The sequence below is a fragment of the Pholcus phalangioides genome, unplaced genomic scaffold, assembly GCF_987345545.1.
Source record: "Pholcus phalangioides strain wild (caught in Gottingen) unplaced genomic scaffold, Ppha-v1.0 ptg000010l_1, whole genome shotgun sequence".
Lineage (NCBI taxonomy): Eukaryota > Metazoa > Arthropoda > Arachnida > Araneae > Pholcidae > Pholcus > Pholcus phalangioides.
Genome location: NW_028301603.1, coordinates 18,319,632 through 18,345,737, shown reverse-complemented (window position 1 = coordinate 18,345,737; position 26,106 = coordinate 18,319,632). Strand labels below are relative to the sequence as shown.

The following is a 26,106-nucleotide window of genomic DNA, read 5'->3' as shown; positions in this document are numbered from 1 at the left end:
ACCTGAATTTCAAGATTTTAACCAATCAGCGTTTACACGCTGCACATGGCACAGAAATTCTACTCCTAAGAAAACCTGGCTTATGCCTTAAGACAATAATCGCCAGACTCACTTTTTTATAGTGTTAATATATTTAATCTATAATGGGGCAACTCCTTTACAACAATACATTTCTCTGGTCCCTTAATCATTGTCACTGGATTATGATAAAAGTATATTGGTTGCTCAGCAGGTGTGTGTGAGAGAGAAAACGAATGAATAAACGCAACATTCTGCTGGCACAGGAGTGACAGGTTTCTGCTGGAATTGATCATAATCATCATTGTTTGATTACTGACTTCTGGACATGGCCATCACTTGTGTGGGTGAAATGCCAAGTTAAGTACTCGTTCACAGTAGCCAAACAGTTCGAAAACATTCCACTACAATTAGGACTTTGATGTTAATCTATCTTTTCTCTACATTTACAACTTCTGGTGACAGAACATAGCACTGGTGTACCAAAGAAGTTTATGTGATGATTAATAACTTTTAATGCTACAGATGAATAGTCAGTTTACCAGTGAGGAAAATTCACAGACAAGCAAATTCATTGACAAAGTGAAGTAGTGAGTGGATGAGCAAGTGAATGAAGCGGTAAGCGAGCAGGTAAGCAAAAGAATGAGTAGGTGAATGAACAGGTGAGCAAAAATGAGTGAGTAGGTGAATGAACAGGCGAGTAACTAAGGAGTAGGTGAACAAGTGAGTGGCAGTCACTTATTCGCTACCTCATTCACCAACTCATGCGGTCACTCAATCCCAGGTGAGGAACTGCTGCTTATGAATTGTCATGATTTTTCCTGTTGGTGGATTACGTGGCAGTGAATTGTTGTCTGTGAATTTTTCATAAATTGTTAGTCACACAGACGAATCCTGAACTCCAGAAAGACACCCACACAACCTCCACATTGAAGAGAAATGCAGCGAAATCCCTGATGAAGCGACATAGGTTTTCTATGTATAAAAAAATCTTCATACAAAAGATTACAACAGGCTCAACTTTTATACGACTTTACTCCAAACTTGTTTAAAGCGCCAAAATTCATGAACAGATGTTAGCGACACAACAGGGGTTTGATTGAACCATAACAAAAAGATTAACATCTCACAAATAAATAACTCTGATTCATTTTTTTTAATGAAAAAAAAAAATCTCATTTATTCCTTCATTGTCAAATATGAAATTCCATTTACACATAAGATTGAAAACAAAATTGATTAGCATTCGAACAACAATGTGTTGATTGACCAATCGAAACAAAGTATATGAGAAACCATTAAAAAAATAATAAAATTTCATGTCAATCAAAATATAATTGAAATTCTACAAAAAAAATCTTTCGACCACCTCGCACATACAGACTAGTCACTAGTGTTTCAAATAGGCGTAAATGACAGAATCATTTAGCACCGCTCGCGAGAGAATCGTGCATTAAAAACCCACATGTTTTGGGTGTTTTTTCTTCTATTATATAGCACCATTCTCACAAGGTTCACAGCATTGCATTATTGTAAAGCGAGAGAACTTTCTTCACACCTCCCTTGCATAGACGTACATGTGATTCATTCCATCAAACAAAAAGCTATTGCAAATAAAGTACCTTTTTTCGGTGATTTATTGGTTCTACAGACAGTTACAGATAAAACGGTAAATTTGCATTAATGAACAAATGCATAACCACAATCTAAGAACAATGAGGCGGATCCGAAAAGAAACCAAACTTTCGGAATATGATTCGATTTTTTTTGACAGATCTTGCATGTTTCAAATTCGATGAAAAAAGGGTGGATCAAATGGGAAAACGAAGCTTATTATAATTCGGTTTATTTTTGTATGAATGTGGCGAAAGTCTGTGTAGAGGTAGAGCGGGAGGTAAGGAAGGCAACCCCCTCTACTATGGAATGGTCTTACCTGTGGTCCGCTATCTCAAACCTAATTTTGTAAAAATTAAGTAAACTTCACATTTGCAGGTCAAAGCGACCTACTGCACACAGCCATGGCACATTTACAGAGCATTTAAGCTGCTTGTAACAGTTCCAAATCACTTAAGTGACCCACAACATATTTACAGATCACATAAGAAGCCTGTGCTACAGTTTCATATCCCCAAGTGGCCAGCAGCACATTGACAGATCACTCAAGTCACTCGACTCCTTTGGCACAGTTCCAGATAACTTAAGCTGCCCGCAATGTGTTTTCAAACCAATCAAGTGTGGCCCACACTCTCTCCTAAAGATTAAGCACTCTTGACCAAGGGCAAGTGTGCTCCGCGCACAGTAGGGGGTAACCTTCCTTATACACAGCTCTACTTCTATCTGCACAAAGTTTTTGACACGCTCGTACAAAAAATTAACAGAATCATAACAACTGTTCTGTTTCCATTTGATCCATCCTCATATCTAGATATTTACACATAATAATACAGATTGGCACACTTTGAAATCATAAATATCGACAAATTCATCCAAAACGGCAAAAACGAGAAGATTCTGCCTTACGAACACTTACAAATTTTTTATGAACCGTCGATTAATAAAAAACCGTAACATTAATTCAGCAATAATCGAACAACAAAAAACAGCGCCTTCATTCTGCTTGAATTTTCAATCCATATCTCAACGTCACAAATGATAACAGTCAATAATAAACCATATTTTGTTGATTATGCACTTATATATCAATTCAAAAATAACACAGTAGAACCTCTCGATAACGGACACTCTTGGGACAGAGAGGATTTTGTCCAGATAGTAAAATTGAGAAACGTCAACATAATTTTCAAAAAGTGCCTGTAAATGGGAGGAGTCTCTACTAACGGAGTGTCCATTATGGGAGGTTCCAGTGTATTCATATTCTCAACTCAACAAATACGGTCCAACCTTGGACGTGCTTTCTGGATATAATTTCGAGTTACAGTACTTTGATCGATCGAAGATGTACAGGGTGCACCAAAAATGTCATCCATGACACATTAAAATAATAATAATCAATATAAAACAAACCAACTGGCATAGGAGCGCATGGCTCACAGTAAAGTACACGCCACGATGATCAAGAATTTCGTTTGAAAACAAATGTTGGTTAAAAATTCGAATTGAATAGACGGCACTGTATCATACATGCTCAACCCACGGCCTGTGGCTCATGACCTCAAACCTAAGTTTGTAAAAAACGAACTGATCGGTACAGTTCTACATCACTGAAGTGACACGCAACACATTCATAGATCACTTAAGTTATCCGAGGCACAGTTCGAGTGGCCTCCCAAGTGGTCCACAGCACATTTTCGTACGACTTAAGAGGCCCATCACATATTTACAGATAACTTAACTTACCTGCAGATTATTCACAGCTCACTTGAATGACCACTTAAGAGATTCATGGTACATTTACAGATCGCTTAAATGACCCGCAACACATTTTCAAGCATATGAAGTGGCCTGCCCTCTTCTAAAGGTTAAGCACCCCTACTCTAAGCCAAGCGTGATCAACCTTTAAGCGAATGCAATCCACTTCATTGGTTTGAAAACGTGTCACAGGTTACTTGAGTGATCTGGAACAGCATAGCAGGTCTCTTAGGTGATCTGTGAATGTGTTAAGGCCATTTAAGTGCTCTGTGAATTTGCAGTGAACTTAAGTGATCTGAAAATGTGTTGCAGGATGCTGAAGTGAAAATCTTCAAATGTGCCACAGGGCCACTAAAGTGACGTGGAACAACACTGCAGAGGTATGTGGCGTTCAATTTTACAAAATTAGGTTCGAGGTTGCATGCAACATCAAATGACTCTGAGGGCCACATTTGACCCATGGGCTGAGCATATATGGCCTAGAGAGTTTACTTCTAACAATGCCGCAAAGTCATAAAGCACAATTACTTTTCGATTAATCAGAAATCTAATGTCCCGCATGTTCGGATAATAAAAGGTAGAATAGGAATATTGTCCAGCAAAAAAGACGACAATATGCATGAACAAGGTAACACTGAAAGCACCTTTCGAGATAAGGAATCCGTTTTGGACATTACTTCATCACATACTCAATACATTGAATATATTATATGAAAGCTTGATTTCTTAAGCTGAATCAAAACAACAGACCAGCTGCTTGAATCGTCAATAAAAGATAGAAAACAATCGAAGTAAAATTACATAAGATCGTAAAAAAAGTTGCTCAAAACCAGCACAATTTCAATAATACAATGATCAACAGTAAAATTTGGTGACATGAAAAGAAAAAAATTATTTGCCAAATTTATAGAACCTTATAACCAGCTATTACGGCAACATCAAAAAACTTCAAAAGGCGATTAATATGAAAAATTAAGTTTCACTAACACAACTGTTCCGAATTAACCCTTTTTATGTGCATCGTTTGATTCCTTATCGGATGGTGGCTACTGATAACCCTACTGGTCAGAACTATCGTCTTTACACACACTACTCCGTTTTACAGGACCAGTTGTGTGGTATATTAACAGATTTTGATTTTTCATATATATATATATTTGCCGATTCACAAAATGGCTGGCCACGTTTAACTCTAGCAGAGTGATGTGGTCGAAGTATTTAACGTATATACTTGTGTATAAGAACGCCCCCCCCCCCCGTATTTCCAGGACCACCAAAACCGCAATTTTAAATTAAAACTACGTATAAGTCAAATCCCCTCCTGCCAACAAAAAAATCAGCACATTTTAAAGTCTTCAGTTTTGTTCATCGCATTCCTGAAACAATGCTTTTTAAAGGATTTGATCATTTCGGTGGGAAACAGCTGGATCCTACGCCTCGGGAATCCACTGGCACACTAGGTCAACGACAAGTTTTGTTAAGACAGCGATTCTTTTTGTCTTTTTATCTTTTTGACTGATCCATTCAGTCCATGAATTTCTTAAATAATCTTCAAAAGGCTTGCTGATGCTCACATCTAAAGCTGTAAAATCGATGTTAGTTACCGGGTATCAAAACCAACAAGGTTTTCGATTTTTTTCACTTTGGCTTTAACATCATCGGTTCTGTGGGGTTTGAACATAGCTACAAAAACTACTGTACCGATTAGTGACGCTATCTCTAAAGTAGTCCAATGATGTCGTAGATCTTCAAGATAGCTGTGTGGAGGTAATATAGCGAAACGATTTAGTAAAGGGAGGGGGGGGGGGTCAATATTTTCTCCTCAAAAACTGACCCATGTATCAGCCGACACCCAAATTATGGAAAAAAAATTTCAAAAAAAAAAAAAAGGCTTATACACAAGGACGTACAGCACTAACATGTTTTTTGGACTTGAAAGACTGAGTGGCTGGACTAAAAAATACAGTGAAACTTTGGTTAATTAGTGTTTCTCTATACAAGCAAATATTTTGAGCAAATTTCAACTCAATAAACGACAATGATTCGCATTACAAGAAAACCCTTGCACTTTTATTACGCGATCACAACCAAACTGATGGGTCTTGACCTTTGCCCACTCTACCAAACGCCAATCTTATTATCAACTACAAATTCCGGACAGTGTATTTTCTATAATTTTTTTATTTATAAATTTAATTAAGGCTATTTAACGTTTAAATCTGAAATATCTTCAAATGAGTCACCTCCAACGACCAAAAATAAAAATTTCAACCAGCATGGTCAGACTTGGGTATAACATCACTGAATAAAACAACTTTATAAGCAGATCGACTTAGTAACGAATCCAATTTGCTAATTATGGTAACATAACAACATAACCACAGAATGATGTTAAAAGTGATAGATGTCATACCAAAGTCTGATTGTATTACACTTAAATGCTTTTTAAGACAATAAAAAACCTCGAAATTAAGATTTTTTTCCATACAGCTATTAAGTGATAATATTTATCTACTTTAAGAGCTCAATGCATTTCAATTTGATCTCGGCATGTTTCCTAACCCCTTTCCAGACAGATTTTTTGGCAGATGTAGTTAAAGTTCCAAATGTAAATTCTTAAAATCTGGTATCTAGGAAATAGAGGGGAAAACGATGAGATTTCCTCAATTTAACCAACAAAGGGAAAGCTAGATTGATCGTGGTCCTTCTAACTAGATTAGGACTAGTTATTTTGCCCAATGTCAGGAAAGTGGTCAGTAGAATTTGTTCAATAACAGGAAAAAGTGAACAACAAACTTTTAATACATCACAATACTACTACACCGCTTCATTAGAAGGAAAATTTCTAATTGACCTCGACTAAAAATTTGCAAATAAGTCAATCCCATTGTCATTCAAAGACTATACAGTCATTAGATGATTTTCGAAATTTTTTTTCTCTTTGCAAAAAAGTACTCAGACAATATATTGTCCACCTTGCGCCAGAAGCATGAATGTGTAAATTTTCACTTCTTGGGATCATCAGCTAGTTTGATCCCTTATTTTGTTATCCAAGTTTTTCCAGAAATGAATGTTTAACCCCCCATTGACACGCCACGCATGTTACAGAGCATTTTAAGAAAATGACACTCATAGAACAACATTGGTAGAGTAAACATTAGAACGCCATTTCCTAGGTTTCAGAAATTTTCAAATTCATGCTTCTCGCACGAGGGAGATAACATGACATTAAAATTAGCAGCTTACAAACAAACGAAATCTTTCAAAACCTCATCACTGTGACAATCACACTTCACAGCAGTCCACACAAAATATTTCAGGAATCAATAAGTTTGAAACAGCATTTCACAATTTTACTAGTTCTCAAGAAACATATTTTTGGAGTTTAGTTTATGCCAAATGAACTCTGAAAGAAAAGTAATCTGGTCCCCACTTGAACCCAGAATCTTTTGTATTCCCCCCCCCCCCACACACACACAGGCACGCTTGCCTGAAATGCAAGAGGGCCTGGATTCAAGTCCCGGTGGAGACCAGGTGACTTTTCTTTCAGAATTCACCTCAGTATAAAACGATATACGGAAATAGGGTCCTGTAGCTCAGATAAGAGAAAACAATATATTTTTTACATCATTAAACCTTGTACTAATACAAAGTCATGACAGAGCTCCAGACTTTTTTTTTAAAATGAAAAAAAATTCTCACGTTTCTTCCAGTATTTTCAATGAAGCTAACCTGAATACTATTCACTGGAATTAGGCTGATTATTATGACTATGAGTGTTCATTTCACATATTTGTGATCATAAATGTTCTTTTTTCGTGGAATTCATTTTAATCCACTGTGATATATGCATACTTTATTTCCCCCCGATTGGAGATTTTTCAATAATTGAAAACTTTGCTCGGTTTTGGAATCATATTTCGCTTTAATTGAGCAATTTCTCATATTTTTCTCGAGAAAACAAGGTCCTTTTGAGATCGCAAGGACTGAAAGATTTTCTTTATATTTAATTTCTCCGAAGCACAATTTGAGGATTTTTAGGGATTTTTTTTACAAAGAAATCGGAAGATTTTGGTAAGGCTAAAAAAAAATCAGACGCAGGCAAGAGAGAATTCATAAATCTTTTGAGAATTTAACTATTGTCACAGATTTCCATTTCATAAATTTGAAACCTTTCAACACAATACAGTATATCTACAGCAAACCACTGAGTCTTCAGTTATAGCCAAAAAAAATTCGTGCTCAAAGAATAATACAATGGTACATCAGAAATTCCTCTACCATAAAATATTCTTTGTCAATCCCCCCCCCCCCATAATTTTGAAAATTTTCTCTCGCAAACTTTCGAATAGTGCTCTTTGTACCGAGAGGTACTACTGTGGCACACACACACACATAACAAGTCGGCCACCCCGACCTAAACTGCAGCGATATTCCATTTACTAACTGCTTGACACTTATTGCTGGTTTTATTGATTTCTTTTCTACTGATGAACTAGAATTTTTCAAAAAAAATTTAGATTTGCATTGAACGTAGATTTCAAACATATTCGATTTCTACTCACTAACACACATCCATCGAAGTTAACTTTAAATACTAATCACATTCATTTAAGAAGCAAAAATCCAGCATATTGAAAGCTGCTCCGAAAAAAAAAAAATGCATACATGCGGCACACACACTCATAACTTCAGGGTATATATATATATTATATATATGTTATAATTACTTAACTCCAGGAAGCTCATAAAATAACAATTATAAACAACCGAAATAATTATATACAAAACATCCCTGTGCTGATCATCAAAGTAATAATAATATATAAAATTTCATTAATATTAGCTATATTTAAACATTCTGCCATTATTTTTAAATCTTCCATAATCGTCTAGGATACTGGCATAAAGCGCTATACCAATGACTCATAAAAATAAATTTGATGTAATATGTACAACATTTATACAGGACAAAATGCACACAGATTATTAGCCTATCATAGACGATATTAGCTTAATAAACACAAAGTAAATCGGGGGAAATCATCTCGAAAATTTTCTTCACCGTAAAAACTAAGGTGGTCGGAAATCGTGAAATTCTTCAATCATAATTATCACAAAGACGATTTAAAAAAAATTTGCATAGTTTTTGGATATTGCAGATATATCACCCGCTGAGTGGATGGAGGTCAACTCTGACCTTCTCTTCGCTGCTGAGCATGCCCACGGTGGGGTAGAAACCTCCCTTTGGTATGCAAACATCTTTTTGGCCGATGGTCCTTCCGTTACGCGTGAAAAAGACCTGAAAGAAGATGAAGGCCATTCAAATAAAACTGACCAATCATCCAAAAACCGATTTAAAAACAGAGAGAGGGAGGAAAAAAAGAGCTTGGCTTCTGAGAAATTTGGGCTGGCGAAAAAGCACTTTTTTTGGCTTTATCGAGCCCTGATATATACTACTCCATAATATGTTACAGGACTGGACAAATCCCAGGTCAAAATGGTGTCTAAACATTATTTTTGTGTAGTTACTAAATTGAAGGCTGAGGGTAGCACAAAATGTTTGGAATTTATAGCAGCATACCCATCAACATAAAAGGGGTCACAATGTTCTGAAAAAGCCGAAAGCAACATTATTTTGGATCGTTTTCTTTGGGTAAAAACTTTTTTTGGTGGATAAAATTTTCTTCTGGTGCCTAGATATTTTTGCGATTTGTCCAGCCCTGCTGTAATATACTTTACATCAAGGCTTCACAAATCCCAGGTGTCAGATCGCCATGGCAACTAGAAAATCGATATTGGTGCATAAAATTTTATAGAGATTGCGAAATTAGATTTACAAAATTTGATAACAGAAAATTTTCGGATATAATGACAGTGCATCTTGTAACATGGAAAAGGGTCATTTAAGTCTCTGTTAAAGTTGGCTATTTTTCATAAGAAAAAAGCCACCATAGGCTCCTAAGGAATTTAGCTGGTGCCTAAATTACTTTTTGATTCTCTTTCCAAGTCTTGCTTCACATCCAAAACTTATGAAAAGCTAAGAAACATATATCGAGCCAGAATTTATATTTGAAACTCACCTGAATGTTAGCACCAACTTCGATATTTTCTTTGCCCTTGTCCCACCACTCTTCATCCTCAGAATCACTGAGCACACCCGAGTTATCGTCCTCCAAATCCCCATTAAAAGATGAAGAAAAGTCCTGAGAACTATCACTGTCATATGAACATACGAAGTCTCTTGGGAAGATTATTCCACAACCCATGACATCACCTACAAATACAGGAACGACGGAACATATTACGAGTCTTTTTTCTATCGCTATATTTTTTTGCGACAAAGAAAATTCACTGCTAGGCTATTCATGTTCACTAAATTCATGATAAACAGACACATATTCATTTGAAAGCATATTTATTTCAGCATTGAGTTCTGTTTTTCGGTAAAGGGGCTGTTCAAATATTACGTCATCATCGATGGGGGGGGGGGGTTCTGATTTGGATAATGCTTACGTCATCAACCACCCTTCATGAAAATATGAGTAAGGATTCGAACGCGCAGAGCTGATGACGAAATTTTGCTGACGGGGGGTGGGGGGGGGATGGGTCAAAAATGGCTAAAAATTTGCTTACGTAATACTTGAACGGCCCTAAAGACACCGAATTAATTGAATTAGTAAATTAGATTTCACCAAGAATCTTCAGTTTTGAATCTCAAAAATTATAACATAGAATGTCAGAAAAACTATAGACTGCACTTTCATCAGCGAAACATTTTTATAAGCTCAGTGGAACTTGGGAGAGTTGAAATGCCAAAATTAGAGTCAAATCTTGATTAGTTACTTATGCAACAGCTGAGGAAAAACTTTGATTCAGACAAATACTTCAATCACACTTCCGGCACAATTCACTTGGTAGTAAATTGCTCATGGCAATAGACTAGAGTTGTGCTCAGTTTGAAAGAAAGAAAGTGTTTGATTTAATTTTTTCCCAGTTTAAGGAAAAAAACACAAGTTTTGTACGAGCAGACCTGGGTAGTTCGGACAAAAAAAAATCCTTCAAGATGGCAGACTTGGCCTTAAGTATGCTGTTAAACAATAAAACCAATAGAAAATAACACAAAAACGTGTCAGTAACCTGACATATATTTTCAGAACACAATATGTGGGCGTGTTTTCTTTCTATAACTTTAACATTTGGCTTGAGCACACGTGCTGCCATACTTGAGCAACTTGTGGAGAAGTGTCAGGCTAGCTCTGACTGAGACCAGGTCATATGATCAATTCCTAATCAAGTGTGAATGCTCATTCTTTTAAAAACAGCACCAATTGTTTACCGAAACGTATCTCAGAATTTCCTTCGCTCTTCCCATTTGATTTATCATTTTGTAAATCCAGAAAACTGGAGAAACCAAGAGATGTTCTAATTTAAAAACTTATTTGTACAATATAAATGCAAAAAAATACATACCTTTATGGCAACGAGGTCCAAATGGTTCACCAACACCACAGCCAACAAATATTTTCCCATCATCTGATAATCAAATATTGAAATAAGACTTTTAATGAAAACAGAGCAAAAATGTGAACAAATTTCAATTTATATACAGTCGGCCACACTCTTAGTGAGAGTTGTTTTAATGAGCAAATTAATGCATTTTGTTTGGTACAATGCATCGACCTCATCGCAAGAATCTCTGTCACAGCTGGAAACATCAGTGAAATGCTGGGTATTTTTGAAAGGATTCGTCAATCAATTCGTCGCCATTGTGAAGCGTGCATAACTGTGGATGGTAAGAACTTTGAGCACTTGTTGTGAAACTCGGCATCTACACATACTATCCTCGTGTAAACTATAGCTAAATAAAGAGTTTTTCCCACCCATTATTGGTGTGTCATTTCTGCATCTTTTTTTTTTTATTATCCTCCAGCTTATCAGCTTGGGGTTTCCGATCATACATTTCTAGGTGATTCTGTTTGGTGTTTTCTACTCCCCCTAACAGTTTGCACGTTGAGTTTTGAATAACTCTGTATACAGTGAAACTTTTCTACAACAATATTCAATATAACAATAAATCTGTCTACAATGATATTTTATCATATACTGTTTGGCAATGTCTGTCTCTAACATTAAACAGTTACCTCGATATAATGATAATCCCTCTATAACGATCTTGTTTCTTATTCCGTAGAGCATTGTTATATTGAGGTTTCACTGTTCTTGTTATAAGCTCTTAATTTTTTCACTAGATATGGATTTAGCGAGTGAGAGACTGGATTTCACAAGAATTTTCACTGTAAACAAGCTCCTTTTTATAAATGGGTCAGACTATATGTCTAGATCATTGATTCCCAACGTGGGCGTTAACACCCCAAGGGGGCGGTAGAAGCAAAGGGTATAGCATAGTATTCTATGGGTTGGAATGCGTTGGGAGAAAAAATTTTCTGAAGAAGGGGGCGATGGGACAGAGAAAAGGTTGGGAAACTATGGTCTAGACTATAACCAATTTCTATACTGATATAAAAAATTACATATGAGTAAGAATCTGTATTGCAATATCTCCACTTTTTATTTTCTTAACTCCTCAGTGCTCATAAATACACTTGAGAACCGGTAGTAAGAAAGAAATTAAAAAAAAAACCAAAAGAAATCTCTCATGTCTGAGTGTGACAAGCTGGCTTGAAAAGTTGGTGCTACTGATCAGGTCGAATTAAAAAACAAAAATGACCAGGAACTTGCAAAACTTGAGCAAAAAGTTGTCCAGATTTATCATAAACCGAGACTTTCTAGGGCATTACTATAGAATCTCATTTAGCTTCTTAGAATAAGAATGAAAGGAAATATTTATTTTAGGGAGTTTTTTCTTGGAAGAAAGCAAGTATTAACCTTTCAACTCAGAGGCACCCAATTTCTTTGCTCTATAGGCCAGATATGAGAGACGGCTACTGCTCATGAGCCACAAACTTGTGAACTTGATTTATATATAAGTACACTTCTCACGAGACGGGTGGAACCCTTTTGTGAGCCACAGGTTTTGCGAACACAAAAATTTTGTTTTTCTGTCTCATTATATAGATTTAATTTTTTATGAAAAATATTCCAAATATATTTATTGAAGAAAAATTACTTTCAGATGAACTGTCATATAAATTTTCAAGAAGTCACAATGTTTGTATTCTTTTGAAAATCTAATTTTCATTGAGACTTAAAATGCCATATCAATCGCTCACAGACAGTTATGAAGTTTAAGGATTTAAGGAATAACAAAAATTTTTTTTTCTTCTTTATATAAAAAAGATTAAACAATGGAAAAACTATATATTAGTAATGGATACGTGCCAGCATGATATGCGATCGATCCTTTGTTCCATCCTGGATGCCTATACTTTGGATAATCCTGGAGAAAAGAAACATAGCTCAAACCTTTACTCAAATTTAAACATATTCACAAATAAATCAATTAATATAAGTATATATAAAGTTTACAAAAATTGCTGACATAAAGAAAAATTAGTGATAAAGTAATTTCTATTTTTTAACATGAAACAATCATCACACACACACACACACATCAAACTACTGTATATATAATCACCCTTCATTATATCATGTCAGACACTGTTTCATCCAAGCTGCATGAAGGGAAAATGCTTCTGCACATGCAAAATCATAAAATATGACAGGTAGATATGGAATATTGCCATTCTATGCACAGAAGAAATAGGTCTGTGAACATAAAACAAAAACTATAGGGAACTGAAGAAAAATTGTGCGATACACATGATGTAACACATAACATTATCTAAGGTCAATTAATTAATCAACATTATCTAATATCAGTTGAATTTTTAACAGCAGTTCCATTAAGAAGGACTCAGACATGTTTTGCTTTTGTAAGGTGATGAATTTTTCACAAAAGAGTGTCAGTTGAGTGGCGATGAATGCCCATGCTCCCATGCCACTCATATTCAATCTAGAGCTATTGAACTATGAATTAGCAGTAACCTCTGCTTTCCACAGTAACTTTCTGGCATGTACTAGAGTAATAATTATGAGATGTACGCGAGGTTTAGTAATAGCTACTGCTGCCGGGCCACTTGAAGTTATAAAACACATGCTTTTAAATGTGGCTTTTATATGGCCGCTGTGGTGGTCGAGTGGTTATAGTGCCGGACTCGTGATGCGAGGATCCGGGTTCGAACCCCACAGTGGTGGTCGGCTGAAGTTGGTTTTCTGTGGTTCCCAACTTCAAGGCGCAAATGCGAGCCGATCTCCCTGTTAAAAAGTCTCGCCACAGAGAGCAACAGTCCTACAACGATAAATTATTCAATCATAACACTTCACTCATAATTAGAAAATCTGGGGGCAGATGACAGCACTACACATAACAAGCATTACACAGAAACAAACTTTACGTCAGGTTGCACTACACGTACACGCACATTCCCGCATATACCGATTCGTTGGGGGGTTCCGCGGAGGAGGGGGGTGCATGTGTGGTGTAGCAGTAGTAGGTAGGGGCTCGGGGATCCATGATGTTCTTAAGTCAGCCACCTCGTTGGGCGGTTTGCCTGTTGTGGCGTTGTATTTGTATTTGTAAATGCATCTATACAGAAAAAGTTTTTTATAACGAGAGCTGACAATTGTAAAAACTTCCTACTATGCCTGCATTATTTTTTAGAACATTTTGCTTTAATGTTAGAATGGATAGGACTAATTTCTGGAAATAGATTTTTGGTCCCCCAGTAGTGGTTGACATTTTTGCATAAAATTCATATTATTAAAGTGATTTGGCAGACTGGCTAAACAATTGCAACTCTCTATTATATTACTACTATTCTATGGCTATATGTGGACTTGTATACATTTTTCTAATCAAAGACTTTTTAGCATGATTTGTTTGGCCTTCCAGAAAAGACTTTGAACTGTAAGTTCTGATTCAACAAGCTCTGGTAGTTATTATGGTCTGTGGGAGATACAAAGTCAAATAAACATCCCATATCCCATGTGTATAAAAGAAAAGCCTATAATATGAACAGATGGTAAAAAATTAAACTTTTCCAAATCCATCCATTGTTTACGAGGAGCATGTGTGATGTCATGGTAATCCACCTTTTAAGTTCAACTCTTCAAGATAAATAAAGAAAAACTGACCTTTATGGAGAATTTTGTTGACATTATAATGAAAGCTTCATTATTTTTCAACTAGCTACAACTGAATATTTTTGCATCTTTAACATTAGCTATTTGAAAATTGCTCATTATAGCAGACTTTACAGCATTTTTTGAATATGCAATGCAAGTAGCTGTTGATAATCCTCTTAATCATCCAGTAATCTGCCATTTTTAGGTGGGTTTTCTTCAAAAACATGTCACTGCATGTTTGTGTGCAGAATTTTATATTACTTAGAAGAGCTTTTTCAACTGCCTTCCAGTAGTCCAGCAAATTTGGCAATCCTGCACAAACCTGTGTAGCTGGTCGGATATCTGCCTGATTAGTGAGAGTCTACTGTTCATAAAATTTACGTAGCAATATTGTGCCATACTTGTTCAATAAAAATTTTTGTTGAGTATTTGATTGTCATAAAATAACAGTTGTACACATTTTCAAGCATTTTATCACTGGTAAGCTTTAAATGGGTATATATAAACAAAACAATAGAGAGATAAAAACACACCGCTACAGTAACGCAGTAATCAAACAATGCGATAAACATTTCCATCATAAAACAAAAATCTACGTTTCAATTTTGTGATACTCACTCTTCTCGCAAGACCTATGGCAATGTAGCAATTTTCACCTGGACTCATGATCTCTATTTCAAAGTAATAACAGGTAGTTGTTAGTGGGAAACGTGCTTGAGCTAGACCAACATCTATGATGCTTTTACCCCTACCCGCATACTCTAGAATCTGTAAATAAATAATGACACGAATGTCTAAATGACAAATTATAACCCCAGCAAAAAAGATATATATTGTGAATCATACTTAATACAACTCCCGGCCCATACAACATAAATTTATTGAGCTGGAAGAACATCCTAATTGAGAAATGTTTAAGTATTAGAAAAAATTTGGAACTCTTTTTATATCACTTCTTAATCCCTTCATATACAGGATTTTGGCAACAAATTCGGACGATCTGTACTTGTATCAGCGAGGAATCTAAAAATCGGGTTTCCTTGTTTGCATGCTAGAAATAGGGGAGTGCAGATTTTCCTTTTATAATTTCTAAGGAAAAAAATCAGTGAAGTGGGAAAAATATTTACACAGCTCCAGAAAGAGACGATAAAAGAAGGAAAAATACTGAAGTGAACGGGGAGGGGGAAAACAACTTCCATTCATAGATTTACACCAAAGCTTTGCGATGATGAGAAAACAGAGAGAGATGGAGTTAATTTTTCCCATTTGCACTCGGATGAGCATAGGTGCCGATTCGTGGACTTGAAAAATCTGTAGGTTATCACATGATGACACATTCCGCATCAAAGAAAGCATGTCAAACAAATAAAAGGATAAACGTGAACACTTTTTGTTGAAATTTCAATGGATGATCATATATGACCCGTTCCTCCGGGATGCATTTTTTGCTGTCCCGATTTTTTTTCGCTATAATTAGCCACTTCGCTTGCTTTTGGTATTATATTTGGCGACAAATACCGATTTTTCATACTTTAAATCATGATTCCCCATATTTTTCTTGAGAAAACGGGGTTAGCTTGAAATTGCAAGGACTGGAAGAGTATTTTCTTCAGGGATTTTCCATTCAAACAAAGCTTAATTTGAAGACTTTTAGGGGATTTTTCTACGAAAATACAAAAAATTGGAAGAATTAGATTTTTGAAAGGAAGATTTTAATAAGGCTGAAAAATCGGAAGCATTGGCACCTATGGATAAGATATCCTGTCAAGGGGTTAAATGGGAAAAAGTCATATAAGTGGGAGAGTTATTTACTAGAATTTCCACTGTATTTATTTAATTAATGTACCATAATTTCCTGCTTAAAATCTGTAAGCACGAATTCCACAAATTTGAGGGATAAAATTCCTCTAGTTTTTTCCAGCAGAGGCATTTGATCTGTAAACAAAATATCGCACAGTGAATGCTCCTGTGGACCTTATACTTGAACCTATAAGTCATTCGAAATATCTAATATGGATCAATGGACTGCTCAGAAAAAAGTTATGGATGATAGGTAAACGCCTATAATACACACTGAGAGAAATTATTTTTTTTTATTTAATATATATTCTGCAGATTATAGGCAGGAGATTACGGTAATTATTTGCTACAACATCTATAAATTCAGTATTATATTATGAATTCATACTCACAACACCATTAAGCTTGATGTCATGGAGTCTGGACCAATCATCTTCGTTGCTGTCTATACACATGAGAATATCTTCCTCTGGCAGCCACCGGACGTCGACAGAAATACGGACCTCCTCCCCCATAGACTGCAGACTAACAGCAGGGAAGAATCCACTGGCCGGAGATGGATACAGTGTTGAGCCAATCTATGGAATGGTGGCAAAGAGATACAATCGAAACTGACATATTGATGAGAACATAATAAAGCTTTTAATCTATCGTTAAAATCCTCTCAATATATAATGTCTTTTATTGTTTTAATCATTTCTACAACGATATTCTTTTAAGAGATTTCAAAACCACTACAACAAAATTTTTTTAATATCTCACTCAAAATTACCTACAATATTTTTAAATTCCCCGCTGGTTGTTGTTTGTCCTAGGGCAGTGGTCGGCAAACTCATTAGCCAACAGAGCCAAATATCAACAGTACAACGATTAAAATTTCTTTCAAGAGTCACATTTTTTTAAAGTTAAACTATATAGGTAGATACATTGTTATTAACTTAATTAGGGTACTCCTAAGCTGGCCTTTGTTAAAAACGTCCTCGATCTGATTGAGGTACGTTCGCTGAGGAACACCCCTTCAAACTCTCCCATCCACACTTGTCTTGTATATGACCGATGTTGGATGCGGAGGGAGAGAGGTGGCCACGGGAGAGACGTCATGAGAGGTGGTGGCCCAGGTGCGTTGTTTTCTATGACCTGGTTGGGTAGAGGTTGACGTTCCTTAATATGGAAAACATTGCATGTCCCCCCTCTCATGTTCTGAGAGGAGACTCGTCTTTTGCGCTTATCTGCTCCCAAGTACATTAAGAAAAAAGCCTCATTTTCGACAACTTTTTCCCCGAACTTCCTAGTTTCAACCCACCTGATTAGTCGCGGAAGTGTCACATGACAGCAGCGAAAGGCTTTCGACAAAAGCCCACGAAAAAGATGACACTAAGGAGCACAAAAATGGCCAAAATGAGTGTCTAAACATGATTTTTCAAAAATCTGGAGTTTTTGTGTGCCTGAAAGTGGTATTTTGTGGAAGAGCCACACTCTAGGGGCTCACAAGCCACGGTTTGCAGACCACTGTCTTAGGGCATCTAGAAAAATCACTACTTTGCCATACTTGCCTGCTGCCCCTCCCAAATGTTAATAAATTCATGACAGTTGTCACTTTCTGTGTAAGACCCAAAAATGGGAGACTTACACAGAAAGCTACAAGTACTAGCTACACAGTTAATGCTACAATTTTGCGGTCACTGAATATCATTATAATAAAGTTTGATCAGATATAAGTTATGGTCCACTTTGCAAAGTGGCCAGTGTATGAAGTCTAGGTAATGTACAAAGTGGCCGACCACTTCCTGAAGATACCAGATTTCTGACTTAGAAAGTACCACATAGTAGATAGATGATATCAACACCCACCTCTTTCCGATTTTTTGTGAAGAATACCTCAACACAAGGTCTTTGGTTGTCCTGTGATGACGAAATATCAAATTTGACCCCACAACCTATTCTATCACCAGTTTCACATTTGGGACCGAATACTAGACCTTTAGGTGTACCTTTATACAGCCTGCAAAATATATATATATATAAATGGTAGGAAAGAAAAACAAAAATATAATAAATCAAAAATTTCCTCAAGTTTCCGGCTTTACCTTCCTTCGCTAGTGTGGTAACCAATGGAATCTGGAACCCAACCAGGATGCTGGTTCAGAGGATGTGTGGCAGAGACCAATCCGATCGCCATGGATCCGGTAACCCCCATGTCGAGGATTTCCATTTCAAAATAGTTACTGTCTGGAGTCAGAGGATTTGGTGCGATGTACATACCAACGCGTTCTGTTTCATCTGGTGAATAACTGAAAATATAAATTTGAGGCGATCAACCAAGAACTTCAATTCTCTGCCCACCCCCCTCATTTTAACAAATCTGCAGACCTGACAGTATCCTTAAATGGTAATTGGTGGTAGACAAGCATCTCACCAATGCACCACTTGTGTACCCCAGAAACTTAATACTTTCTTTCAAACTGAACACAACTCATGTATATTGCCATCTATGGGCAATTTACTACCTATTAGTTGTTCTAGAAGTGTTTGTGTACTTAACAGTTTGACTGCGTATCTAGTGTTGCAAACTTAATACCAATTTTCTTTCCTATTTATTATTCGACTAAAATCAAACCAAAAACACATACAATAAATATTTCTCTGCATTACCTTTGTGGAGATGCTAGTGCTGGTGGATGTGTCTGGTTGTTATTTCCGAAACATGCAGTCATGACTCCTTTCTTTTTTTTAGTTATTTAATAGAAGAGAGAGAGATTTTTACGACATGTTCGGTCGACAGTTGGAGCCAGACTGAACTCCAATACAAGAACACACTAGATAATGCCTAGCTAGGGAATGGCATAAAAAATATAATAAAAATATAAAAATTGTACAAGACAAGCAGTGCCACACCTTAATATTTCACCATCCACAGACACCCTGGCATGGCGCACTTTTCTTTTTGATTCAGCCAATTTGTCAACAGAATCTTTCCTGTATAAACGAGAGAAATGTCTTTGGAAAACACCATCCATCATGCACTTGAAACGGGAATCCTAGAACGAGATTGGGAAAAATATAATGAGTGATGATATTCTATAAGTTCAGCTAAACTAACGGAAATACATTGTATCAAATAAATGTCTGTCACATGTCTTCAAAAGATCCGGCTAGGTGCATGATGTCACTGCAAGTCTTCTGCTGTACAATGGTGCATAAACATTCAGCTCTGTATCCTCTGTCTTTATTTTTGCGGCCCAGAGATAAGAAATTCTCGAGAATAATCTTTAGGAGGATATTCTGTGGAACGACTAATATAAATAACTTGAGAATATTCTACAATTATTTATAATACTAGTCATTCCAGAGGATATTGTCCAGTTATTTATAATTAGAGTCCGGAAGTTCAGGCAAATTGCCATAAATGCTGTTTTTTGCCTATTTTCAAACGTTTTTGGTAAAAATGCCCTTTTTGAAATTTTTGTGCCATAAATGCCTATTTTAGTATACTTTTAAGTTTATTAGTGACTTTTAGAGGCTATAATCTGTACAACTCGGGCATTTCGAGCATTGAGAACTTCAAAAAGTATTGCTCTTTTAAAAATTTTCCAACTCATCAATAACTAACTCAATCAGTTATCATCAGAAAGCCTCATTTAAACTCAAATAAGTGATCTGAGATATTGGTGTTGCCATGCATTAACTTTGCTTTGACAGGATGGGGTTAGACGTGAATGATTTTGTTTCAGATCAACAAAGCCCATGTTAGAAAAGAAGAGGAAAATTAAATTTTTTTTGTTTCTCCACACACTTGACATGTCTAGCTCAGGCATTGGACTGCGTTGTATATATATAGCTGACTGATGACTGTCCCTAGAGGTCATGAATTGACGTCATGGCTCACACAATGCGGGATAGGAGCAGACAGGGCTCTGGGGTCCATGTTGCTCTGATTTTGTTTTTTATACATATATGCACTGCAAACCACCATGGCTATTTATTAAACTACATATTTAGTATTCGATTAAATTGATCAGAGTCACCATCAGGGGTGTATGATAGATGTGACCACACAGGACTCGCATATCCTGAACTTGCAGTCCCGCATATGTGGTAATATAAAAAATTACTTTTTTGTTTCACAAAAATAGAACAAGATAGCTATGCTTTAACTATAGAAATGACAAAGATTATTCATAACAATACAACAAATGAACGAGGATTATTCATAACTCAAAGGAGCCCCCCACACAGATAATTTCTCTACTGGCTCGGTGTCTGGTAATGGAATTGCCTAATGCTAAGGGTCGACTAATGCCCGTCGGTTTTTCACCCACACACACATTTCGGGCACTTGCCCAGCTCTGATGAACTGTGGCCTTTTATGTGGGGAAAATACCTACCGCAAAATATTCTGGAGAGCTACAGATAAACCATGAATTGAGGAAGGGAGCCACGGGTGGAAAAGTTTGAGAACCAATGCATTAGAAGGAATTCTTTTAGAACTACCAAAACATCCAGAAAAAGAAACTCTCTGCGGATTTTTTCTTCATATCAACAGTCACAGTAGTAATAAGGCAGAGATTCAGATGCTTTATATTAAAAATTTTCTCTGTTCATTAAGATTATGCAAATAACTATCATGTGAAGCTATTTTGTGCAATAAGATTAAGCACAAAATATTGCTCTATTCAAATCTCTTCCATTACTCTAGAAATCATCAATGACATATTTCTGCAATAATTACACTTATGAAGGTTTTCAACAGCTGGTTGATGCAAAGGTGAATTTGAGAAAGAGAGAAAATTCAACTGCCATTGCGGGAAATCGAACCCACATTCTCTCACTTGCTGGATGAGCGCCTTAGACCACTAGACTACAAAGGCAACAAATTTTAATCCTTCCTTATAGCTTGTGTGCACTGAGGGACTGTTCATGAGTGGATGGTCTGACCAACTTTGTACTCGCCTGGCAAGTGGTACCTAAGGAAGTGGATTCGGTTTCTCACAAGGGTAGTTGAATTTTCTCTTTCTTAAATTCGTCTTCACATAAGCCAGGTACTGAAAACCTTCATATGGATAGCGAACAGTGACATCATCCTCGGAGAAGTAGCCATCTGGTGGCAAATGCCAGCAATTGGGAGCTCTGGTCTGAATTAGGTCCAACTGTCCAAGCATGGTCCCGTTCAGTACACACAAACTCTAAGGAAAGATTGAAGTTTGTTGCCTTTGCAGTCTAGTAGTCTGAAACACTTACCCGGCAAGTGAGAAGATGTGGATTTGATTCCCCGCAAGGCCAGTAGAATTCTATTTCCTGGATTTATCATCACATCAACCAACTGTCAAAACCTTTGTAGTAATAGCGAAGAGTGACATCATCCACGGACAAGTCACCATCTGGTGGCAGTGTCAGAAATGTGAGCCTGAGTAAGGTCTGGCTGTCTTTGTATGGTCCCGTTCAATGCACATGAGCTCTAAGGAAAGAGGATTCATTGGCTTTGTAGTATAGTGCACTCAACCGGCAAATGAGAGGAAGCGGGTTCAATTCCCAGCAAGGGCAGTTGAATTCTCTCTCTTTTCTAAATCCGTTTTCGCACCAGCCAGCTGTAGAAAACCTTTATATTGATAATGGAAGTGACATCATCCTCGGTTAATTACGCTTTCTCAATGAAATGTCATGAACCATATCACTATATTCAACACTACATTTTAGACAATCACTTGATAAAATAAACTAATAAATTTTTACATCCTGACATCGCGAAAAATACTTTTTTAAACGAGAGGATAGCCGATGTGGTGGTACAATCTCTCAGAACCCGAGGCAAAAAAACCCTCGACAGAGGACGAAACACGATAACAAAATCCTCAACAAGAGATAGTCATTACAACCAAAGTAAAACCATACACAAACAAACAAATTTTGGTTATTTTTCGTTACTTTCAAAACATGGAACAACAACTTGTAAACAAATGACGTAAACAAAATCATAAATAATCAACTATTTTTTTTTTTTTGCACTCACCCAAACACTGCGGGAATGCGGTGCTATGTCATGTTGATTCATAAGTTTCTAAATAGACACTTTCAAAATTAAGAAACAACGTACTGACGACAAAAATTTACATGATAAATATACCGACATAAAAAAAAAACAATTTTTTTATATCACTACTATTGACTACTTCATTGCTGGTTGAGGAATATAATCACACGAGTGCTCTTTCATCCCTCTCGCAAAACTGGTGACTTCGTCACCATAATATAATCTTGGGCAAAAAACGTGTTATTATAGATGAAATAATAAATTATGGTTTAAAGTAGAATTTAATTTATGATCGAATGAATAATTTAACTGAAATTGTAGAAAATGACTAATTAAAACTTGTACGGGAAGTCCGTAGAGTCATCCTGGACAGCGCGACAGGGATGTCGAATTGGCAAATTTCTCGCCAAATTAGACGGTTTGAAAAAAGTTCGGCGGGAAATTTATGACTTTTTTTTGGCATGAGACGGTTTTTTTGTGTGGTTTTTGCAAAACAGCGGTGGTCATGGCTATTTTCTCTCTAATTTTTTTCTTTGCTTTTCAGAGCAAACGAATTTTTATTGTTCCTTTGACTTCCCACCTGGTGTGGTGTTTTCTTCCTGAGAGGGAGCAGTCCCAACCCACCATGACCGCAACTAGGGTAAAGAACCTGGTGGGTCTCATAGAGGAAAGAATAACAGGAGGTGACATCAGGCACGAAAATTGAAGCCGTTGTGGCAACCCTATGGGCTGACAAGTAAACACAAACAAACCGCTCTTTTCCCTATACTTAACATGTATTTTGCCGGATCGAATTCTCTTAAAATATTAATAACTAAATAAATTTAAGCACCATGACTGTTTAATTCATCTTCAGGTAATCTACATGATCTAATAAAGGGGAAAAATAAAATCTTATCCTTATATAAGTGGTTTTTATATTTTTAATTTATTTTTGAAAGGGGAAGATCATTTTTCACTCTCAACTCGTCATAAGTTTTTAGTTCAGTGCCTTCAATTTATTTTAAAAATTCGATGTATCACATTAATTTCTATGGAAATATGGTTAATTAAAATAATATGAAGCTGCAATAAAATGCAATTTTCATAATTTTCTCTTTTAACTGTTTATTTTGCCTTTTTGTGTCGTTCGTCATTATCATAGATCCGGGACATTTCGAAAGTGTTTGAAGCCCGTGGGCGCTCGTATTAAGCTTTACATGAGGAATTTTGATTTCTGAATTATTCCTGAGGTGCTCGAGCACCTTCTGACAGGGCCGTAGCTAAGATTTTTGCTACCCGGGGCAAACAGCATTTTGCCGCCCCCGTGCCTCAAAGTACTGGAAGTGCTCGAGCGTCCTCCGCCACTGTGTATTTATGGTTTTGCTGCCTGTAGGCTGTACAAATTTCGCCAATCTTCTTCCGTTCCACTCTCATATTCTTGAATACGTATTACTGGAAATATATGCCGCTCATCCGAACCTTCCGCTATGTAGATGTAGTATTGAGAAAAAAAAATATTAAAAATAAAAAACTTTTTTTACGAGCCACGATAAGTCATCTCTTTGGCCTATAGTATTTAGGAAAATAATCACTTGGGCTGTTTTTTTCCCCCTCTTCATTTTGTACCTATTATTTTGCTTATAAAGTGATATGTGTACGAAAATTTGACAAAAAACAGTTTCGAATTGAATTTGAAATCTAAAATTGTCTGTGCTCGAGTTTTTGTTGTTCTACCTGGACTGGAAGTATTTCTACAATATTTTAATATAAACAGCTGAGAGGCATTATATATGCTAATGTTTTGCATATATAACGTTTTTCGCAAAAAAAAAAAGTTTTTCAAACACCGATTTTTTCAAATACCGCTTGTTCAAGTGTCTTTAAACATTGTCTCTCTCTCAGCACTGAGGTATTACATGTTTGGCATAATTTTTTTAAAATTAAAATGCCGAGAAGGAATTTTGGGGTACAAGATATGGGTAAATATTGGTTATTTTTGCAAAAGGTTCCATGTTGAAGTTAATACTCGAAAACAAACAACAACTAAAATTGTAAAGCTCTCGTTCAATTGTATAAATATATCCACAGAATTTGAGGGAAAAAAATCGAGTTCCTAAAGTGAATAGTAAATTTTTAAATGATTTTTAAAAACGGGGATGTTTCTCATAGGAAAGCATGGGAAGCCACGGTTTGTTTGGGCTTACTTGGTCCCTTTAATAGAGCAATCACTGGCTTCATTTGGCAACCCAGATTCCCCATGCTTTCTCAACGGACGCGCTGATCGCGTCACCTCCTGTTAGGCAAAGCGCAAATTGAGCCGCGTGCAGCGTTCGCGACACGAAGCAGGGCAGCACTCTGTTTTGCAGCCAACGGAAATCAGAGTGACAGCGCAAATTGAGACACGAGGTGACACTACACTAAGCGCGTGTACGCGCGCACTCTTTGGCGCTGCTGTTGAGCCGCAGATTTTCGTGTCCCGCGCGCACGATTCTTCGTATTCGGTAGGGGTTTTTTAAAAATTAAACCGTAATTTTGATAGAGTTCGTATTCTCTTATGAAAAATGTTTAATATCAACGTTATTTACATATATTATCAATTATTTCCATAATTATTTCCTGAATTATTTTCTTTCTTTCTGAGTTTTTATTAAATATTGTTCTTCCCAAGGTTTTGACTTTTCATTAGCTCTAAATTTTAATTCATTATGGAGTTATTTTTCGGAATTCATTAATTTTGGAATTCATTAATTTTGGAATTCATTAATTTTGGAATTCATTAATTTTGGAATTCATTAATTTTGGAATTCATTTTGGGATTCATTAATTTCGGAATTCATTATGGGATTCATTAATTTCGGAATTTAAAAATTTGTCATTAATTCTGAATTTTTAGAGAAAAAAAATCCACTTTTGTTTTTTTAATAGCCTACGAAATATTTTCCATTAAATTTCCGAATTCGGCTTTAATTCCGAATATTCATTAATTATATTTAATCGATCGATAGAGGAATAATTTTTCATTAAATCTGAAATTTAATTATTAATTTCACTAATTCTGGTGTTTCATTGATCTATTTTTCCATTAAATATGAATTTCCAGCAGTTTTGGAATTATTTATTAATATTAAATTGTGATCAATCGTTTCATTTGTTTTAACTTTTCACAAGTTCCAAATTTCATTCATCATGGGATTAATATCGGGAATTAATTTCGGAATATTAATTCATTCCAATTTCTGTTAATTCTATAATATAATAATCTTCAATTAAGTTTATTGTGTGATTCATTCTAAATTTTGAATTTCCTTAAATTTTATATTTTCATTAATTTTCGTAAGCCCTGAATTTTCATTAAAATTTTTATCCCTCCTAAATTTATCTCAATTTTTATCCATTTTCAATTTAGATTAATTAACGTAAAGTTATCATTAATTTATGTACCTTTAGTTTTTTTAAGGAATAATTCATCAGAAACATCTGAATTTTCAATAGTTTAATTATTCGCTAATTTTGAATTGTCATCAATCCTAATTTTTTATTTCTTTGTGTTCACGTTTTTATATACGGTATTTTAATGCATATATTTTCAACGCATACTCGTATTTTCTTTTTAATTAATGTTATGTCTTCATTAATGTCAACTTTAATGACCAATAATCAGGATCCGGGAGCCTCCCAAATGACAAGGTTCCAGTCCCCGAAATCGTTTCCTTTCGAAAACGCTCCTGCACTGGGACGCGTTCCAATATGCGCATCCTCTC

General features: G+C 36.0%; 1 protein-coding gene across 1 annotated transcript; it reads right to left on the bottom strand.

Annotated features, from left to right (window-relative positions):
* Positions 1-1,176: 1,176 nt before the first annotated feature.
* Positions 1,177-22,506, bottom strand: LOC149081034 (SPRY domain-containing protein 3-like). The gene is made up of 10 exons (XM_089237773.1): positions 22,343-22,506; positions 19,231-19,373; positions 18,423-18,626; positions 18,187-18,337; positions 16,728-16,913; positions 15,154-15,303; positions 12,730-12,787; positions 10,861-10,923; positions 9,471-9,664; positions 1,177-8,689 (listed from the first exon to the last, which is right to left on the bottom strand). Exons 1-10 carry the CDS (start codon positions 22,382-22,384, stop codon positions 8,555-8,557), a joined length of 1,326 nt encoding a protein of 441 aa, XP_089093899.1. The 5' UTR covers positions 22,385-22,506; the 3' UTR covers positions 1,177-8,554.
* Between the last annotated feature and the right edge of the window lie 3,600 nt (positions 22,507-26,106).